The sequence below is a fragment of the Onthophagus taurus genome, chromosome 8 (assembly GCF_036711975.1).
Source record: "Onthophagus taurus isolate NC chromosome 8, IU_Otau_3.0, whole genome shotgun sequence".
NCBI lineage: Eukaryota > Metazoa > Arthropoda > Insecta > Coleoptera > Scarabaeidae > Onthophagus > Onthophagus taurus.
Window position 1 is genome coordinate 1,870,830 of NC_091973.1, and position 22,269 is coordinate 1,893,098.

The 22,269-nt window shown below is 31.7% G+C and overlaps 2 protein-coding genes across 5 annotated transcripts; both read left to right on the forward strand.

Moving 5' to 3' along the window:
* Positions 1–1,385: 1,385 nt before the first annotated feature.
* On the forward strand, positions 1,386–9,518 carry LOC111425635 (uncharacterized). Its single transcript, XM_023059782.2, has 2 exons — positions 1,386–1,455; positions 4,465–9,518. The coding sequence occupies exon 2, from the start codon at positions 4,513–4,515 to the stop codon at positions 7,555–7,557; it is 3,045 nt and encodes a 1,014-aa protein (XP_022915550.2). The 5' UTR covers positions 1,386–1,455; positions 4,465–4,512; the 3' UTR covers positions 7,558–9,518.
* Positions 9,519–18,015: 8,497 nt separating this feature from the next.
* On the forward strand, positions 18,016–22,016 carry LOC111425666 (solute carrier family 41 member 1-like). Of its 4 annotated transcripts, none has more exons than XM_023059854.2 (4): positions 18,016–18,340; positions 19,565–20,520; positions 21,223–21,428; positions 21,480–22,016. In XM_023059854.2, the coding sequence occupies exons 2-4, from the start codon at positions 19,601–19,603 to the stop codon at positions 21,809–21,811; spliced, it is 1,458 nt and encodes a 485-aa protein (XP_022915622.2). In that variant the 5' UTR covers positions 18,016–18,340; positions 19,565–19,600; the 3' UTR covers positions 21,812–22,016. The 4 variants fall into 4 exon arrangements, with proteins under 4 accessions (XP_022915622.2, XP_022915620.2, XP_022915621.2 ...); XM_023059852.2 differs by lacking the exon at positions 18,016–18,340 and adding an exon at positions 18,349–18,574; XM_023059853.2 differs by lacking the exon at positions 18,016–18,340 and adding an exon at positions 18,784–19,131.
* The last annotated feature ends 253 nt before the right edge of the window (positions 22,017–22,269 follow it).

Here is a 22,269-nt window from a genome sequence, read left to right on the forward strand (position 1 = left end):
TTTTTCTCCTCAATGACTTGGAATTAAATAATAAAATTTTTTGGGAATATAAAAGAATGTTTGAGGTTAGGTTGTACCAAATTTTAAGGTTCTAGGTTCAACAGCTTTTTTTATAACAAATTTTATGGTTTGAATTTCGCGTTTTTTTTTAAATGAAATCAAGGAAAAACATTTTTTCTCCTCAATGACTTGGAATTAAATAATAAAACTTTTTGGGAATATAAAAGAATGTTTGAGGTTAGGTTGTACCAAATTTTAAGGTTCTAGGTTCAACAGCTTTTTTTATAACAAATTTTATGGTTAGAATTTCGCGTTTTTTTTTAAATGAAATCAAGGAAAAACATTTTTTCTCCTCAATGACTTGGAATTAAATAATAAAACTTTTTGGGAATATAAAAGAATGTTTGAGGTTAGGTTGTACCAAATTTTAAGGTTCTAGGTTCAACAGCTTTTTTTATAACAAATTTTATGGTTTGAATTTCGCGTTTTTTTTTAAATGAAATCAAGGAAAAACATTTTTTCTCCTCAATGACTTGGAATTAAATAATAAAATTTTTTGGGAATATAAAAGAATGTTTGAGGTTAGGTTGTACCAAATTTTAAGGTTCTAGGTTCAACAGCTTTTTTTATAACAAATTTTATGGTTTGAATTTCGCGTTTTTTTTTAAATGAAATCAAGGAAAAACATTTTTTCTCCTCAATGACTTGGAATTAAATAATAAAACTTTTTGGGAATATAAAAGAATGTTTGAGGTTAGGTTGTACCAAATTTTAAGATTCTAGGTTAAACGGTTTTTTTATGAAAAAAGAATTTAGTTTAAATTTTATTTTTTTTAAAATCAATGAATTAAAAAAAATTAAATTTTCACTTCAAACAAAATTTGAATTTAAATTGCACCAAATTTAAAATTTCCAAGTTAAAGAGTTTTTTTTATAAAAAATTTCAATTTACAGATAACTAGAAATTACAGGAATCTTTTAACTTAATTTCAAATTCAAATTGGGGATTTTTTGGATGTTGTCTAATAAGAAAAATTTTTTTTATCTAACTTTTTGTATGCAATTATGTTGGTTTCTTCGAAGTTGTTAGAATGGTATATAAGATTGTAATAATGCTTAATAGTAATAAATTGAAAAAAAATTTTGTTTTCGGGGGCGTCGCAGTCGTTGCGGACGGGTGACTTTTTTATCTCGCGGCTAACCGGTTAGATATTGTCACGAAGAGATAATAATATCGATTATGTAAATAGAGAAATTTGTAAATAAGCAGTGCCCAGCGGTTGCACGGAAGAAATTCCGGCTTTTCGCGAATGGTGGCTATTGCCATCATCAAAATTTGATGCGAGTTGCGCACATGACGAAATCGGACCTAGCGTACTAAATTATCAGTAGCTTAGGGTCCACTAGTGTTGTTAGGTGCTCACAATGGGGTACGTCTGAAGAATTGTGGTCTGTGTGAGTATTTTTTTTACGATATTTTCATTATTTTTGAGTTATTTGTGACGACTTTTGTTTGTTGCGTTTTGTTGAAGCGGTGGTGGTTTTAAACACTAAAAGGTAATTATTTCAAATTGATGTGTGGTTATTAATATGAAATTGAGTTTTTATTGGTCTTAATAATTTAATCATATTTTTCTATCTTTTTTTTAATGGCCAATCGATATTTTCTTTTATTATTATTATTCTTTTTTTAGGGCGAAGGTTTAATGACGAACATTTTTTTTATATTAAGTTAATTAAATATTATTTTTAATGAAAATTTTTATTATCGGAATTTTTTTTAATTAAAATTTAATTTTCTAAAAAAATAATAACGTTAAGGGTGAATTGAATTTTAGGCGTGTCACGTTTCGAAATTATGTTTTAAAAGTGTGTTAGTATAAAGCTGACCAGTGGTCTCAGGGCTGTGTGGAAAAGTGGAAGGGCACTATTGATCGAAACAAGCACGATTTTACACACACGCACACACTGAAAGCTACGTTCACTTTCTCTCTCACCCCCAGCTACAGTTTCACTCGGCATTTAGTTATGGGACAAATGTGTCTTTTTTTTGAACATTATAAATCGATAATTCCATATTTCTTAGAAATTCCTAAAGCTCCCCTCACGCACTTATATATTTTTATTTTAGCATTGCGTGATATATATTAGATTCCTTACTTTATTATTTTTATATTTTTTATTTTTATATTTTAATCATTTTTGTAACATTCTGTTTTATTATATTTTAATAAAAATATCACCACATGGAATCGAAATCGATAAGTTCAGAACTTTATTTTTAATTTTCGCTTCGATTATCTTTGTTGACATTAACCGGTGCTTTCGTTATGCCTCTATTTAAATACAGACAACTCTTTATAAAAGCACTTTTTATCGCCTAATTTTTATTTATTTTTTTTTCGATAACGTTAGTGCAGCCGTCTTTTTGATTCCACCCACAACAATAATCATTACACAAGCGTTTATTACAGAGCTTTTATTTGTAAAAGCTTTCCTTGGTCGTCATCCTTTTTCCGAACTCTCCCCCCAAAAAGTAAAGTATACGGCGCGCAGGAAGGAGAGAAAAATAACTTGAAAGCTCCGATCGATAATATTTAGGCGGCCAATGAAAAATGTACCACGATTATTGCCACCGATAAACAGAAGAAAAAATTTTTCCTGAAACGAAAATCGAATAAGAGTTATAAAATATGTATGTCGCGAGAGGTTTCTTTACATAAATTAATGTCATTCGACTTTACGTAGGGGGTTGATTCTATAAACTAACTGAAGTTAGGGTGGGGACTAATATTTCGAATTGGTTTACCTTTTATATGGCACTTCGGCCCTAGTGCCCGTCACGGATACATGTTCATGGTACCCCCTTTTATTTTTTGTTCGTGTGACAAACTTTAATAGTGAATGTGTTTACCTACTTGTTATAAACAGTGACAGTGCCTTTTTTAAATTACGGTAATTTATATTCCATTATTTTTCCTTTATTTATTTAATTCCTCCAAAATTATTGATTAAATTTTTAAAATTAATTGATTTATCAAATTAACTTTTAGTGTATTTAAAACCAAAATTTAATTTTTATATATATTTTTTATTTTATAATTAATTCGTAGAGGATATCATCTAATTAGGACCTCTACGGGTTTTAAGGTACTTTAAAATTGAAATCCTCAAATATATATAAAAAATATGTCTTAATTCTCAAAATTAAAAAAATATTTTTCTCAAATTTTTTTATTTCTTGTTGTTTTTGGTGTTCGATTGTTCTCAAAAATTAATTTAATACTTTCATCTAAGAAAATTTTATATATTAGGATATATTTTATATATTATTTTTAGAGATATGATAAAATGTTATAGAAGAAATGTTGCTCCATGTTTAATATTCTATCATATGCCATACTCTAAAAAACAATTGAGCATCATATGTGTTATATTTTTGGTTTTATCGATATTTATGCATCTGCGAGCAAAAGTGAAAGAGAGCAATATTGTTAACAATAAAATTTACTACAATATATTTCAAAGGTTTTTTTATAACATGCTCCGAATCACGAGTGCTCTTGATATAAGAAATAATCTCGGCCGACTTCGAAGACGTCGGCCGCCCCAAATCTTCACTCAACCTAAATCTTCAATCTTCACTTCTCAACACTCGAGATTCGGAGCATACTACAAAAAAACTTTTAGAACAAAAGTTGTAGCAAATTTCACTTTTCCTCTCAGATGCATAAATATCGAGAAAAATACAGCTTTAGCTGCCTCTTATTTTTCAATAAATCCGTTTAGGTTTGTTGTTGTCGAGGTTGTTCGAAAAAAAATCAAAAATTGCGATGTCAAAAATGTTTATTGCCAGTATTCTATGACACAGACATTAGTTAAACGAAGACTGGGCAGAAAACGAAGTGTGAAAAAGACTCCGAAGGCAAGAAAATGCCAAAAAGAAAAAAGAGACTGGGAAGAGATTGATAATAGAAGGAAGAGAGACCTGGCATAAAGTAGGGAGTTCATAAAGTACTAAACAGAGATTGGAAAAAAAGGAAAGAGACATGGCAGAACGTAAGGAGGCTGGAAAGATACTGGTAAGAGAAGTAGGAACTGGCCAGAATGGAGGCAGAAGACTGAAAGTGACTAGAACGAAGAAAATGAGATTTGGCATAAAGTAGGGAGACTGGAAAAATACTGCACAGTTCTAAAATTTTTCAATCACACAAATAAGTTCAAATACTAATCAATTAATTAAATTTATTAATTAATTAGTGAATCAATTAAATGGTACTTCAAACATTTTGGAATACACACTTAAGTTCCAGAAATAATCATGCCATAACAGAAGAGTTACATTACTCGTACATCAAGGTTGATACCAAGTCGACGAATTTGTTTATTTTTAGATATAAATGATTATATTAAGATTTTTAATTTTAAATAAATAGTTATCTATAATTTAATTTTTTTTTTCAGAGACCTCAATTGAAAAAAAAAATTGTATGTCGCCTAAACAACAAAACAATGACGACCTCAGTCACGTTGCCTTCAAACTCCGCACCACTCCACGGCGTTTATCCTGCCGTACAAGAAGAGTCCAACGAGCATCAGGACTTCGAACCCACGAAACCAACAAAACGATGCCTGCCACCATCGCCGGCGGAATCCTGTAAAAAAAGACGTAAACAATCGACTCCGGTGAGGATTTCAGCTTTAGATACTGAAGTCGCCACCGAAGGTAAGCCATTGGAAAGGGTAGTTCAAGAGCACGATTTGCGCTGTCCGATTTGTCACTTGCCGTGTGAGACGACGGAAAAGCTTGAGAATCATGTTAGGCTTGAGCACTCGCTGGAGTGTAAGAAAGAGGTTGAAGAGGTGACGTCTTTAATTCCTGAAAGGTCGATTACACCTCGACAAGAACAGTTGCCGTGGATGAACGAGATGCCTAATAAAGAATGGTTAAATCCTAACCTTTTAACGTTTCCCGCAGCCAATCATATGTTTATGTCCTTAACACAATTTCCTCAACCGGATGCTGTTCCACCGCGACAACCAATAAGAATTTTTAATCCGGACGCTTACTGTGAGCTTTGCAATAAAGAATTTTGTAACAAATACTTTTTGAAAACCCATAAAGCGAATAAACATGGAATCTATACAGATCCGCCGAATACCGAAGGAGTTTCAACGCCGGTTACCGTTCCTAGTTTTGTTGGTGGGAGCGTTAAATTACCAAGCAATGTGCCAATAGATATAAAAACCGAGCCCAAACCAGTTCTAAACATGTTTTCCGATTTATTTGCAAACCCTTTTGCGAACAAAATTTCCAAACCGAATCTCCCACCCAAACGAGATGTTCCAAAAGATATTGAAAACGACACTAACGGAATATCCACATCAACCTTAGCAACTATATCAACATTACCAACCTTACCAACACATCACGAACCGGAGAATAAAGAATACGAAAGAAATGATGAACCATCATCAAGTCCAAACACGAATATGATCAAAAATGAGATCATAGATACTGATAATAATCTCTACTACTCCACCCCACCATGTAAAATGTCGCCGGGACAACAACAAGGAAGAGAACTTGATTTGTCGAACCGATTAAGAAGAATCGGAGTTATGAACCCAAAAGCTTTTTGCGAGATTTGCTGTAAGGAGTATTGTAACAAATATTTTCTTAGAACACATAAAATGAAAAGACACGGGATTTATATACCGGATGACGGCAAAGATAGCAAAATGGATAATTCAAACATGTTGTGGCATCAAAACGCGCAAACGAGTCCGCTAAATTTAATTATGGCCGAACAAGCAAATTCAAGCATGCTTCAAGGTGATAGAAAAACCTCATCGCCGACGGATATTTCTTGCGAATTATGCGGTATAAAATTCCAAAACGCTTCGCTGTTGCAACTACACAACGTCAGCGTGCACGCCAATCCGAATTTGTCGAAATTAAGCACTAACCAAGAATCATCCTCGAACGGCTCCGAAGAAGAAAATAAACAAATCGACGATTCCATCAAACCTAACGACACAATTAGCGAAGATTTACAAAAACTTCAAACGATGATTTTGCAATTAAATGATTTAGACGTTAACAATAAAACTAATTGTAGTTGTACCGTGTGTGGCAAAGAATTTGAAAATCGTTACTTTTTACACGCTCATATGATGACCGAACACGGTCTACTTCTCGATGATATTCAACAAGACGTCGAGAAACCCAACGAACTCGGTGAAAACACCAACAATAATACTATGTGTGAGAGTGTTCAAGAAATGAAAAAACAATTAATGGAATCTTCCAACGAAGTCAAAGAAGATTTCAACGGATTTACAACACCCGAAAAATTAGCCCCGAGAGTACCTCAAGTAAATCCAGAACGAAGACCTCCAATGAATATGACACCCACGAGTAGTTATTGTGAAATTTGTAATAAAGAATTATGTAATAAATATTTTATGAAAACCCACATGCAAAGAATGCATGGAATAGAAATCGAAAACGGTGCTCAAATTGGCGGAGTCATTTGCGACATTTGCAACAAAGAACTTTGTAGTAAATATTTTTTAAGAGTTCACAAACACAACACGCATGGTATTGTTGAATACGGATCAAGCCTGTTACAACCAAGAAAAGGAGAAGACCAGCCGCCCCCACCACCCATCGATGATACCTCATTAAAACCGACTGATTTAGCCGATTTAAGCCATAGATACTTTACGCATTTCACCGAAGTTTGCGGCATTTGTAGTCGGCGTTTTCGCAGCACAAAATGGTTAAAAGCTCACTTATTAAGCGATCACGGACAAGCTGGGGTAGATAAATGGACGGAACTAGAACAACAGCTCCAACACAGTTTGAACCAAAAACCCAGAACGCCTCAACCGGTTGAACGAGCAAGTCCAACAATAAAAATTCCTTCAAGTGGCCAAGAAAATCTAAACCCAAACCCAATCGGAATCCAAAACGTCCTTTCAAGCATCTTCGGCGACGACGAATCAAACCTCAAAACATACCATTGTTCTTATTGCCCCTTCACAACTCCGATTTTGCCGTTTTTGTTCGTCCATGAAAGATCGCACATGCAAAACACGGAGGCTGACTTCAAATGTCCCGTTTGTGGACAAACCTTCCATCAATCCGAACTACTCCAACACCACGTTTTCACCCAACACCCCTTTTTCCCGCTTCCGCCATTTTTTAATGCAAACGGCGACGGGGATCCGAAAGATCCCGCGGAACTCGTTGAAGGGTTCTCAGAACCAGACACCGACGATGCAAAAACGAAAACGAAAAAGTCGCGTCGTAAAACATCAAAGAGTGATCCCGATGTTGGCTCGTCTTTAAAAGATATGGCTAAGAGAAGTCAACTTCCGGCTACTTATGCGTTACCTCAAACGGATGATGCGTCAAATTACGTCATGCAACCATTCACACTTGAAGAGGCGAGCCCCGAACGAAGGCTTTTACCATCTTTAGTGTTCTTGCCGGTTTTACAAAAACAGTCAGCACCTATTACGATAACATTTACACTCACGCCAGCATAAGGATTCAAGTCAGAATTATGTTGAGCGTAGTTATTTTGTAACTTTGTAAATTGAGAAAAATTTTTAATCAACAAAAAATATTTATTTAATTTTATTATTTTTTAATTAATTTTTTTAACATAATCTAGTCGTTTATCTAGTCATTTTAACCAACACATTTTTAATTAAAAATTTTTTTTTAACGTTTACAAAGTTACATTTATTTATAATATATATTTAAAAAAATAACGGCGACAGCTACACCTGTGATTATAAAATTTTTATTTAAACTTAAAGAAAATATTAAGTAAAAAAAGGGGAGTCATTCCTATATTTGCAAAAAAATCGAAAAGTCGTAATATTTTTAAAAGCAAATACCGGAGAAGACTGAAGAGAAATAAAAAAATATTAAAAAAAAAATAATAATAATATAAAAATGAGTGGGCGCGACGGAGTTTTGCGTCCGGACACTATATGACGTTTTTTGTACGAATTGAAACGAAAGGCGATGTAACAAAAAACAAAAAAAAAAACGAAGAAGCTTTAGGTGATTCACGAAGTTCCTATTTTTATCTTTTTCGATATAGCTATCCGTATTGAGTTGTTAGTAGTAGCTTGCTCAAGAGTCCGAGTTGAGAGAAAGTGAGAGTGAGTCGAGAAGTCAGAACAAAAAGTAATATTAAAGAGACATGTTGAAGAATCCCGGCACCCAACAAAAAAGTCCATAAGATAACTACTCAGGGTTTTTCGAAAAGTAACGAATACAATCACACAAGTCGCGGCCGCTCCCGTGGTGCAAATCATCCCGGATCGGCGCATTCCTTTCTCAGTTCCTGATTAGAAATAAGATATATCAAAAAAAATTTTAAAAAAGTTAATAAAAATAAAAAAATATACCTCAGTCAATGCGTTGCGTATGTTGCGGGTTTAATTACTTAAAAAATCGGGTGGCCTTCTCGTAACACACGCTTTAAAAAAAATATATATTAAAAAAAAATAAACAGTTCAGGGACAATTTAGGGTTTATAGAAAAGGGAAAATAAGAGAGACCGTAATTTCCGTTCAATATTTTTTTTTTTTTCGTTTCATTACGTCTTCCAATAAATAAAATTTTATTAAATTCAAATTAATCTTTTAACACAATATATAATATATTTATATATATAAAGTATCATCAATAATTTTTTTATTACGGAATATAAAAGTGTATTTTTTGTTGATGACGTCATAATTTAAAAACAAATGACTATCGGGAAGTGAATATGGGTTCAAAATGTGTGTTTTGAAAAAACAAAATAGACTTGTTTCGCCGTTTTTGCAAAATTATGTTTATAAGCGTGGGAATTTCATATAACTCGTTCAACTTTTGTTGATGACGTCATAATTTAAAAACAAATGACTATCGGGGAGTGAATTTGGGTTCAAAATGTGTGTTTTGAAAAACCCAAAATAGACTTGTTTCGTTGTTTTTGCAAAATTATGTTTACCTATAAGCGTGGAAATTTCATATAAGTCGTAATATATTAATGCAGTAACCATAGTTACGAAACTACTATGCACTTGCACTGTCCCACATAAAATGCAGTATAGCTTAATAGTGCAGGTATTACGGCTAGTGATATTTCTAGTGCAATACTAGAACTAACACTAGACCGAGAACTAGAAACATTCGGATTTAGCCGCACGTCTCTCAAGACGGCTAAACCCGAATGATTCTAGTACTAGGTCTTGTGTTAGTTTTAGTGATAGTGCAATACTAGAACTAATACTAGACCGAGAACTAGAAACATTCGGATTTAGCCGCACGTCTGTCAAGACGGCTAAACCCGAATGATTCTAGTTCTAGGTCTAGTGTTAGTTCTAGTGATATTGCTAGTGCAATACTAGAACTAGCACTAGACCAGAACTAGGAACATTCGGATTTAGCCGCACGTCTGTCAAGGCGGCTAAACCGGAATGATTCTAGTTCTAGGTCTTGTGTTAGTTTTACTGCTAAACAAGAACTAACACTAGACCGAAAACTAGAAACATTCGGGTTTAGCCGCACGTCTGTCAAGACGGCTAAACCCGAATGATTCTAGTTCTAGGTCTAGTGTTAGTTCTAGTGATATTGCTAGTGCAATACTAGAACTAGCACTAGACCGAGAACTAGAAACATTCGGATTTAGCCGCACGTCTGTCAAGACGGCTAAACCCGAATGATTCTAGTTCTAGGTCTAGTGTTAGTTCTAGTGATATTGCTAGTGCAATACTTAAACTAACACTAGACCGAGAACTAGAAACATTCGGATTTAGCCGCACGTCTGTCAAGACGGCTAAACCCGAATGATTCTAGTTCTAGGTCTTGTGTTAGTTCTAGTGATAGTGTAAAACTAGAACTAACACTAGACCTAGAACTAGAAAGATTCGGGTTTAGCCGTGCGTCTGCAGAGTCTAGTTTTAGTTCAATAAAAATATGTAGCATCTATGTTAACTAGCACTATCTATCACTGTCACTAGAACTAACATTAGAACTAGAAACATTGAGACATGTTGCATTTTATGTGGGACAAAGTACCAAAGTAGTATAATATTGCATTTCAAGTGAAACTCACTGTATATATATATCTATATATATATATATATATATATATATATATGAAATGTGTTAAAGGATTAATATTACAAATCCCTTTTTCAACGCACCAGCACAAGTACAACCGAACGTTAAAGGCGTACGCAACATAATAAAATAAATAATTTATTGAAATAAATAAAACGATGAAAAATTACGTATCTCAGGTTTGAAAAGTCGACAATACCACAATCTCAAAGCGGTACAATAAAAAAAAATGTTTGTTTTAAATCTAGTCATTTCTAGTCAGAACTCTCGAATCTAGTCCCTCATTCACCAATTAAATTAATTAAATAAATTTAAATAAAATAATAATCGCGACAGAAAAACAAAAAAAAAACGAACATATTCGATAAATTGTATAGTACAAACCTGACTACCTTGCTAATTACTAGTTGTAATACTTAAGCTGTGTGCCTTCTGTAATTGCAAAAATTGACTCTACCAACCGAAGTGATCTTTCGATCACAATTAATTTTGTGATCGAAAAATCGTTTTAAGTGGAATAATAACACGAGAGAGAGAGAGAAAGAGAGAGAATGAAGTGTTGAATGAGCAAAACGAAAGAAGAAGAAGAACAAAAAACTGAAATAAAATAAATCTGTTGGTTTTGAGTTTCGTTCTTATGTGGCGAAAATGGAGCGGTTCGGTTGGCTTTTGTTCGGTCCCTCGCGAAAATTTATTTCGGCCGTCGCATTCAAATTAGGCGCGGCGCATAAAGAGAACGATTGCAGTTTCGTTTAATATAATTTTTTTTCTACTTATTATGCTTGCCCGGGGAGACTCTTTTTCGGGGTCTATTGTCGTGGCGTAAGGGGTCGGTCCGAGTTTCCAATATTCGGGTAAACAGCTGCCCGGCACGAGCCCGACACCCCAAAAAGTTTACAAAAAAAAAATTTTTTTTCTTCTCGATGTCGTGCGCCCAAATTTATGCATCTGTTCTTGACGAATTATTTATACGAAAACGAATTCATTATTTAACATATATCTCCTTTCTAAATTACACAAAATTTGTAAAATTATTTGAATGCGAAAGGTCTCGTTTAAAAAAATCTTACGTAATTTTCGTTTGAAATGTTTTGAATGGAAAGATACGGGTTCGCTTCGTGTCGTTTCCGGATTTGAGGTGTTCTTTGTAGTATAAATGAGCATAAAATCAAAAAATGCGAGGAAGGCGGCGGCGGATTTGCGATAAAAATTTGTTGAAGATTATAAGTTGTTCGTAGTGTATAGTTCTTGTTGCGAATGGGCCGTGAGCTTTCCGAGAATTATATAATTAGGTGTTATGAAATACGGGTTTTTCTATATATATATTAAAAAAAATTATATATATATATTGGTTTTATCTCTAGTCTATACTATAATAAAAGGGGATGATGGTGTTACCTTTTTTCTTTCCGCGACGGAACGCGTTTTTTTCGAATATGCGGGGTTTATTCGTGTAAATAAAATAATATAAAAAAGGTGCTTTTTTGAAAAAACTAAAATTCGACTAAACTCGTAATAATATCCGTATATTCACAGTTGACGTGGGGCTGTTTACTTTTAATTATTTCATTTCGGCCGTTTGACGATCGATCGCGGGCTCGACAATATCCCTTTTACCCCCGGAATGTTCCCCCACCCCCTCGCCATCCTTAATTATCAGTCTATTGATTTTCACATCATATTCCTTTATCTACTCCGCATCTTGAAAAGAATAAAAATATAACCGATGTCTTTAACAACAATTGAAAAAAAAATATTTTTTTTTTTTGGGCAACCGTAATTTATGATATATCTGAAAATATTTTCGATATACATTAAGTAATATATATAATCTCTGCTGTATTGATGTGGTTTCAATCGTAGCTCCTCGCCCGCAAACGACCTTGACTTAATCGGGTAGAATTCTTTCTTCTAAATTATCACAGTGAGATATGAGTCGCGAAAAGTACTTTATTTCTTAACCCAACCCATCCCAACTAAACAAACACGGTATTTATCATCAATTTTAATTCCATTAAGAACATAGGGATGTATTTAAATTAACACCTAAGAAATTGGTTGCCCAAAAATACAATTTTATTAAAAAAAAATAATATATTTCAATAGAAATAAATGGCAGATGTTCAAACGAACGGATTAAAGTTGGGGTGAATTTTGGGTACAAATAAGTGTTATTCTCCAAAATAACTTTGATCGTGTGCCATTGTTGCCATTCCGTGGACATCTGGTGTTTCCCCGATTGCCATAAAAATGTGTAATTATTGTAAAATGAGGGTAGCGGATTTTATTTACCCTCCCAAAAAAATTTTTTGCGAAAAAGGGGTAAATCCGAACCCTCACTTCAAACATGTTTTTTTCCCTTTTTTTGTCATTGATTAATTTTTTCCACGTACAATTAAACTTTGGTAATCTCGGTTTATCTCGTTTTTATTTTTTTCTAAAAAGGGGTAAAATTGAAAGAATCTTTTGTGCGGGGATTTAATCGGGGGATTTTCTTTTTATTGTCGAGCCCCGTCGTATCGGAACATTTTGAATCAACACGAGGTGAGGATAAATCGAAATAAAGAATCTAATAAATTTTCGTAAAAAATTTGGAACTAGAATAAAAATTTTGGAAAATTACAAAATTTTGAAAAAAATTCAAATAAACAAAAAGGCGTATTGTTATAAAAATAATATATAAGTATCGGAGGCACAAAATCAAAATTAGATTTTAAGGATGTTTAGGCTACGAACACTAAGTTAACTATTATAGAAATCGTCTTTTTTTCTCCGTTTTTGTAGAGTACGTCACATTATTAAGATTTATCTATTTACATTGGAGACTCAAGAAGTATATTGAAATATAAAAGTATAAACTATTTTCATATTATTCTGCGATTATGGCGAAACGAAAACAAAGATGGTACAAGAAGGATGTATTGTTTGATCATAATTTAAATAGTATATGTGTGCTTGCGTTATGTATATGTGTTATATGTGTACGTAGTATCAAAAGATGAACCTAAATAACAAAAAAATATAACGAAGATATCAACAAAATAATAAATTAATAAATATTCCACAAAAAAAACACACAAACTGCCAGTAGATCTTCTCATTTATACATAATAAAAGGAAAATAATTTTTAAGGTGTACAAGATAGTGCAGAATCGGTTTATACATTGTTGAAGATATTTTATAATGATGTTATACGACGATTTTACCTCAACTCAAAATAATTACTGTAAAAAAATCTGTAATGCAAAATGTATTTTACAAAAAAAATATATATTAATTTTTAATTAATTATTTTTATTTTTTTTTAATCGGTGTTACGCGCTATAAATAACTGTTTGTATTTATTAGTTTTGTATTAATCACATCCGTAATTTGTTATTGTCATCTTAAAAAACAATAATATTAATACAAAAATATTGAGATAGAGCGTAATACCCTTAAAAATATTATTAATAACAAAAACAGTTGTAAATACCGCAAAACGATCTAAAATATTCATTCTTAGAGGATAATTTTCAAGTTGAGATGGGACAAAAACTTATTGATTTTCTAATGTATTGGTAATTATTTTAATTTTAATAGACAAAAGGTGATAAAACGTTATGGATACTGCGAATTATCGATGAAACAACAATAACATGAGTCCCCGGTTTCTCGATTGAATATTTTAGTCGTTCGTATTGTACTTTATTGTCTTAAAGAAAAAAAAAGGTAAACCATTTTTACATTTTCATATTCAGAAATGAGTATTATAAAAAAAAACAAATTGTATTGTATTTGTTAAGCGTAGGGCAAATAATGATGTATTATTGATAGACATAACTGAAATAAAACTTGATGAGAAATGAATTAATTTCTTCTTCTATTCTTATATTTGTTTTATTTATTTATTTTTATTATTATTAATCATTAATGAATCGAAATTCTATATTTGTTAAACAATTGATGATATCACCATTTATAAATACTTTATATTATTTACTACTAAAGATAATGATCTTACACAAATCTGTCTCTATTTTCTCAAAAAAAAAAAAAATATGTACAGACGAGATTACATTGTGTAAACAAACTCAAGCACTTTGAATTAGATATACAAACGTGTCAAGACTAGGTCCCATCTATTATTGTGTTTTAATTTAATAAAGGAAACAGAAAGTATCTGTGTACTATCGTACGTAGTGAGGAAGGGTTTCAATAAACATTTTAAGAAAAGAGTTATATAAAAAAATGTTTCCGAGTTAAACAAAATTTTCCACAGTGTTACGTATACTTTTTTCTCAAGTACTTAGCGATTTATTGCGAATCTGGGAACATTTGTGGTCAAACATTTTATTGTACGTTTTATTTTTATCTTGCTTCATTTTTTAAACAAATATTACAAAACAAATTTTTTTTTATAATAATTACTTTTGGTTAAAAGAATAGACACAAATTAACCGACATTTTCAATCATGCAAAATGTCTGTACTTTTTTCATTCCTAAGGACGTCCATTGTATTTGTTTTAAATGGTTCGGCTTAAATGGTATTGTTCACGATTATTAATGTCTTAGCAAAACATTTTTCTTTTTTTAGTACATCATAAATCAAGGGGAAAAACTTTTTCAATTTTAAAGGTTATTTACGCGTTTTTCCTTAATATTTAACCGTTAGTTAAACAAAATAAACTTTAAATTAATATAATCTTAATTTAATCTAAATCTTAATTGTTAATTGTTATTAATTATCTATTGTTTAGTATCAACTTTTTATTGGTACTTTATTTTTTTTTAATACATGTAATATTAAAAACATGGCACTGATTCAAAATGGAACCAAAGTTGGATCTTTCTTGGACCAAAACGAATAATTATCATACATATACAGGGTGGTTCAGTTTTTAATCGGGAAACTTTACTAGGACGTAGTACTTGCCAAAATAACACAAGTTTTTTATATAAACATAGGGTCGCAACTCTTTTGTTTTCGAGCTATGAGCGATCAAAGTTGAGCTAAAAATTTACATTTTATTATTTATTTCGGCTATAAGTAAACCGAAGAATTTGAAATTTGGTATGTATTTACTACTGGTTAACATCTTGTTTTCTAGCATACCTTAAGCTTCCCTAGCGCCCTCTAAGGGGATGAAATTCACCACCCCCTTGGTTCTTTTTAGAAGAACTTTTTAACGCCATGGAGTATTAACATAAAAAAATATTGGTTATAAAGCTCATTCTTTAATGGTACTTTTTTGTCTCTTTAGTTTTTTTCCTAAAATTGATAGTTTTTGTGTAAAAAAATGGAATGTCGTGCCATGTACCGCCATGCTTAGCTAAAATTACTCTAAAAGTTGGCTTTGATTTTCAAAAAACAATTTATGTTTGTATTGAGACGAGCTGTTAGTTACGTTAAATCCTCTTAATTGTTGACAATTATTGAAAATATTTCTTGATTGTTATTAAGTAAAAGTATCATTATTTTTTTATTGTTGATCATTGTTTAAAAAACTACGAAAAATTGATCATGCCACGATTATTTTCGACAGAAGAATCCATTTTATTTATGGTTTTTGTGATGGAAATGCGGAAGCGGCATCTAGAGAATACGCTAGAAGGTTTCCTAATAGAAGATGTCCTGATCCTCAGGTATTTATCAATACACATCAACGTTTTCGACAATATGGTTTAAATACCCAGCAAGTACGAAATAATCAAAATAACAGAAACCAAAGAGCAATTTTAAACCTTTTTGATAATGACAGCACATTAAGCAGTCGCATAGCTGCTAGACTACTTCAAGCTCAAAATTTACGAGTCTCAAGAAGTACAATTTTACGAACTCTGAAGAAGGACCACAGGAAACCCTATCGTTTTCAACCTGTACAAAATTTAAGACCTGAAGATGGTCCTAAAAGAGTAACTTTCTGTAGGTGGTTTGTACAGTCTGTTGAACGTGACCAAAATTTTTGTAAGAAGATTTTGTGGACAGATGAAGCCACGTTTACAAGAAGGGGTGTCGTAAATTACCATAACTTATATAGTTGGGAGCATGAAAATCCCCATGCAATACGTCCAAAAACCTACCAAACAGAGTTTAGTTTTAATGTGTGGATGGGTGTCATTAATAATAACCTCTGTGGGCCTTATTTTTTGCCACCTCGTTTGAACGCAACGATGTTTTTAAATTTTTTGCAAAACGATTTGGCGGAATGTTTATCGGACGTTCCTCTAGGTGATCTGGAGCAACATTGGCTTCAGATGGATACGTGCATGGTGTAACGCACGTTATGGACATAGACGGATAGGACGACTAGGTCCTGTCAATTATCAAGAGGCAAACCGAGGTCCCGTTGCCTGGCCACCAACGTCTCCTGATCTTAACGTTTTAGATTTTTTTGTGTGGGGCTATATGAAAAATCTAGTTTACGCCGCTCCAATAAACACTCGGGAAGAACTGTTGGGAAAAATAAAAGACGCTGCTAACACTTTAAGGAACAATCCGTTTCAAATATTAGCAGCAGTTAATTCTGTTGTTACAAGATGCCAAAAATGCATTGATAACAATGGCATGCATTTTGAACAATTTTTAAATTAATTGTGTTTATTTTTGTAATGAGTTTTTTTGATAAATTTGTTTCATTTTGATTCTTAATTAGTTTTCTGTTTGTTTTTTAACATTTTTCTCTTGTAATTTCCATTTTTTTAGTATACTATTTAATTTATTATTAAATGTTACTTATCTTTTGAATGATTATTTTAACTTAAATTTAATTAAATTTTTTATTACTTTAATGAGAAAACAAGTCAAGAGACGAAATCGTAAATAATTTGTGTTATTGTGTTAGCCCAAAATCCTGGTAAGTTTACATCTTCCATAGCCAACTTAAAATTTTGTTTTTTATTAGTAGGTAGCGCTTTGCCGCGCAATGTAACATATTTTATTTTTTTACGCAAAAACTATCAATTTTAAGAGAAAAACTAAAGAGACAAAAAAGAATGAGCTGTACAACCCATATTTTTCTATGTCAATATTGCATTGCGTTAAAAAGTTCTTCTAAAAAGAACCAAGGGGGTGGTGAATTTCATCCCCTTAGAGGGCGCTAGGGAAGCTTAAGGTATGCTAGAAAACAAGATGTTAACCAGTAGTAAATACATACCAAATTTCAAATTCTTCGGTTTACTTATAGCCGAAATAAATAATAAAATGTAAATTTTTAGCTCAACTTTGATCGCTCATAGCTCGAAAACAAAAGAGTTGCGACCCTATGTTTATATAAAAAACTTGTGTTATTTTGGCAAGTACTACGTCCTAGTAAAGTTTCCCGATTAAAAACTGAACCACCCTGTATATTTTCTCCCTCAAAAATTATGATAGCTAGGATGGAACTGGTTATGGATCATGTTTACTTGGATCATTAAAAGTAATTTTTGTAAGTAACATGTTGCTGTGTTAGTTATTGTTTTGGAGATTATTTAATAGAAATCATATATTTTGGAGATAAAAATTCTGACAACTAAACTAAAACTGGTTGTTGTATTTTGGCAATCACCCCTTAATTTCTGCAAAGTATCACGAGAACTGCTTATGAGTCAACCTTATTTAGTTTAATACTGCCAATTTTTGTACGTGTCATTATACTCTATCCATTATCAGTTTTGAGTAGATAAGGATACAGATTGATAATAATAAATGATTATCTACGCTGCAACTATCTTTGGTTGGTTGAATAACAACAGTTTTCCTATTAATTGAATAAATTTTAATGGGCTAACAAATGGTTGTGAAGTCTTAAGCATTCAAATGTAACGCAATTTGTATTGATAGCATAAATGTTACTTTAACATAAAATTTTTGTATTTGTAAATATTGATTACGTAGTTTAATAGATAAAAAAGAAAACAATACAATTTGTTTTCAATATCTATTAAGAAATGTTACTATTCTTAAACCACTTTGCAGTATTAATATATAGTAATAAAATTCAATCGTCGTTCTCTAATTGGATCATGAGTCCACGTGTTTGAGATATGTACAAATATATATATATTAGTTAGTTGCGAAGCCTTTGGTGATTAGAAGTACCCGACGTCGGCTCTCATTTCCGAGCAAGAAACGTACCTGTTCCATGAATGGAGTTCGGCATTGTGTGACCGAACTTTTTTTTATTTAAGGGCACCTACAGCTTCGTTTTCGGCTAAGCACGGTAGCAGTCGTCTTCAGGTAAGTCGTGAAATCCCACCTCAAATATCGACGAATCGGTTTTGCGCGATTCTAAGTAAAATCGTGATGACTAAACTAAGTTTATAAAACGGTCGCGCCGTTGTGTTATTTGTGTGCTGCGAATTAGTGGAGGGTTTACCACCGTCAATTCAATAGGTATTTTGAAAAGTATAAAAAGGTGTTGTTGATTTCTGCGATTAATACTGCTTTATTGTACTTGTATGCAATTATTTGGTAAGTTAATTATTTTTAATTTATTAAATTATTTTATTTATTAATTTTAATAAAAAATATAAAAATTAATCTCCCTCAAAAAAATATAAAAAATATAAAAATTAATATATTTATATAAAATTATTATTTAATATAATAAATATGTTATTTATATATTAAATTTTTTATATAATTTCTTAAAAAAAAATTCTTAATAAAATTTATATTTATTTTTTTATTAGGTATTTTTTGAACATTAAGTTTGTCCTTGGACAATATCGAATAAAACGCTATACGCGACATTATTTTAACCGTAATACGCGAATAAACATATCGTGACATATTACTAGAGGTAGTCTATTAAAAGTTATATGATTAGCGATTTTTTTTTCATTAAACGCGAGTTTGACGCCAACAAAATTTCTACAATGTGGTTATGGTAGTTTTGCGTAAGACGCGTTATCGGTAAATATCGACAACAAAAATACCTTTGTCATAAGTAAGTTGAAATGTAATTCCACCGTGAAATGTGCGGTAAAAAAAGGAAAGGAAAGTTATCACTTATATAAAAGAAAAATGTGAGTTTTGTATTTTCTAATTATTATAAAAATTTTTATTGAACACGTCGAGAAGAAATGTTTCAATTACAAATCACTTTCAAAAAATGTTTATTGTACGCCTCAAGATAACAGCATTTCGCTTTAAATCATTCAAATTTTTTGCTCAAACGATAAAATACCCACACGTTTGCAAAACAATACTACACCGTTTAATTAATATATTGTTTTCACCTACGAGATTAAGTTACCAACAACTTTATTGATAAAACAAAATCTGATTTAAAATCTTTAAATAAATTTAAATCAATCAATGAAAATATTATAAATTAATTTTGACACAATTTTATGGTGATAGATAATGAGGTAATTGTTAATTTGTTTAGTAATCAACATATTATCGTTTATATATATTTTTAAACAATAAAATTACGTTATTAATTTTTAATTCCAGCCTGTACGGATGTAAATAACTCAAAAAACATACAAAATGACGTCAAAAAAATACGAAGGATTTTCAAATCCTATAGATGTTAGCACAGAAACATTATCCTGTGATCTAAACCAAATGACGGTAAGCACAGTGCTTGGTTTAATGGAGAACGAAAAAAAGCTACCAACAAACGATATTAATAAAGTTGAATCTCAAGAAAATGAAAAATCGGGTCACAATTGTAAAGAACCGGTTGTGGAAAATCTTTTCTACATGGCGCTCCAAATTTTTGTGCCCTTTTTGATTGCTGGTATAGGAACTATAGGAGCCGGTTTGGTTTTGGGTCGAGTTGAAGATTACGAAGTTTTCAAAAACATAAAGGCGCTCTATATTTTGGTACCAGCCATAATTGGATTAAAAGGAAATTTGGATATGTGTTTGGCATCGAGGATGTGTACCCAAGCCAATTTAGGAACATTGGATATTCGCGCTGAGCTCATCTCGATGATTATAGGAAACATTTTTTTAGTACAAGTCCAAGCTATCGTTGCATCTTGCGTGGTATCGCTGTTTGCTGTTTCGGCATCGGCAGTTCTTACCGGCGATTTTAATTTTCACGATGCCATGTTATTGGTAGCTTCTAGCACAATAACCGCAACAACATCTTGTTTTATTTTGGACTTTGTATTAATAGCCGTTATACTTTTAACAAGAAAATTAAAAATGAACCCCGATAATTTGGCCACTCCTTTAGCGGCTAGTATTGGAGACGTCGTTTCTTTGATCGTCCTTTCAACAGTTGCTTCTCTTTTATACGAAATACACGATAAATACTTTTATATCATGTTCATCATCGTTGGAATTTACGTCTTATTTTTGTTACCTACTTGGGTTATGATTGTAAGAAAGAATAAATATACCAAGACTGTTTTAAAAGAAGGATGGGTTCCTGTTATTTCAGCTTTATTTATTAGCGGGTAAGACTTTTTTATAATATCCTTCAAGTATATTTTAGGCAGATATGTTAATTTAATGGCCTGCGAAAACATTACTTCATTAAAAAACATAATTTAATCTCTCTCATTTCAAAAATAAGCTAACAATATTTACGGAATTCAGGTGACGCATACAAAAATACTTCATCAATTCAAATGTAATGACCGTGACGTTTAAAAAATTGAAACATTATCTGGAATGTTTTCCAGGAAATTTTACAAATATTATTTTAGGAAATATTATTTTTAAGTAACTGGCTTGATCCAATTTCTTATTAGTTTACTTCTTCCTATCATCATCTCTTATGCAAGTAATATTTAGTGTTTCCAAGCAGATTAAGTCATCTAGTTTTCTGCATGCAGTATCTTGTTCTATTTTAGCAGTATATTTCTGCAGTAATATTTAATATTGTTAGCAGAATTTATGTTTTTGCAATACTTAGACATCGATTAATACAAAATTATTCATGCGCAAAGTGTATAGAGAGAGAGGTTGTTTAGGGTCGTTATATTTGAAAAGAACATTGAAAGATCATCCACCTGATGCGTTCGGCCCCCTTTCGGTTTAAAATTTTAGGGGTGGCTGATTCGTGGCAAGAAATTTTAATGGAGTAAAATTGTTTCAAAACAGGTCAAAAAAATAAATCTTTGTAATTTTTAATTATTTTTTTTTGAATATTATAGAATGGGTGGTTTAGTTTTGGATAGTGCCGTGGAAGATTTCACAGGATTCGTAGTCTTCCAACCGATAATCAACGGAATCGGTGGAAACTTAGTTTCAATACAATCAAGTCGGATATCAACGATGTTGCATCAAACTTCTTTGCCGGGTATCATCCCGCCTTACACCAAGCAATGGATAATGCCGTGGGCAACGTTTTTTAGTAAAAGTAAGTTCAAAATAAAATTAAAATTTTCAAATTAACGCTTATTTTTTTTAGTGTTATCGGCGAGAACTGCGAGATTATTAGTAATATTATCAATTCCGGGTCAAGTTGTATTCGTTCTGGTTGCCGATGTAATTTATAACAACGGCGAATTAGCCTCGACTGTTTACTTTGTTCTAACTTACCTGACAGTATTTATATTTCAACTGAGTATTCTTCTCTACGTCTGCCATTTATTAATCCATACCATGTGGAGGTTTAAAATTGACCCGGATAACTCCGCCATCCCGTTTTTAACTGCTTTGGGGGATCTTTTAGGAACCTGCTTGTTATTCGCAGGATTCATATTTTTGAAAGAAATCGGCCATCCATATACTCCTATTTAATTTAATTTAATTCAACATTTTAGGATTCTTTGAAGAATATTCAAACGATAAATATATTTTTATACATATGTATATATTTTTAATGTGATAAAAGCAGCTCAAAATAAATTAAAAAAGATTATATAGTTACCTAGTCGTTAATTAATTTATATATACTATTGTGATATTTATTGCAAAATAAATAAATATACATTCTTCCATTTAATTATGTTGGTTATTTTTTTTTTTTAAATATCAAAATCATTTTCAAATAAAACTTGTTAAGAATTAAACAAGGAACAATGTTTATTGGCACCATTTTTTAAAATTATGAAATTTTTAATTTCCTATTTAATTATGTTGGTTGTATCAAAATATTTTTCAAATAAAATTTGTTAAGAATTAAACAAGGAACAATTTTTATTAGCACCATTTTTTAAAATTATGACATTTTTAATTTCCTATTTAATTATGTTGGT

Excerpts from the sequence above, each read along its gene's own strand:
- LOC111425635 (XM_023059782.2), top strand. The coding sequence starts at position 4,513 with ATGACGACCTCAGTCACGTTGCCTTCAAACTCCGCACCACTCCACGGC.
- LOC111425666 (XM_023059854.2), top strand. The coding sequence starts at position 19,601 with ATGACGTCAAAAAAATACGAAGGATTTTCAAATCCTATAGATGTTAGC. Across the intron at positions 20,521-21,222 it reads TCAGCTTTATTTATTAGCGG|AATGGGTGGTTTAGTTTTGG; the intron begins GTAAGACTTTTT and ends TGAATATTATAG. Across the intron at positions 21,429-21,479 it reads GGCAACGTTTTTTAGTAAAA|TGTTATCGGCGAGAACTGCG; the intron begins GTAAGTTCAAAA and ends TATTTTTTTTAG.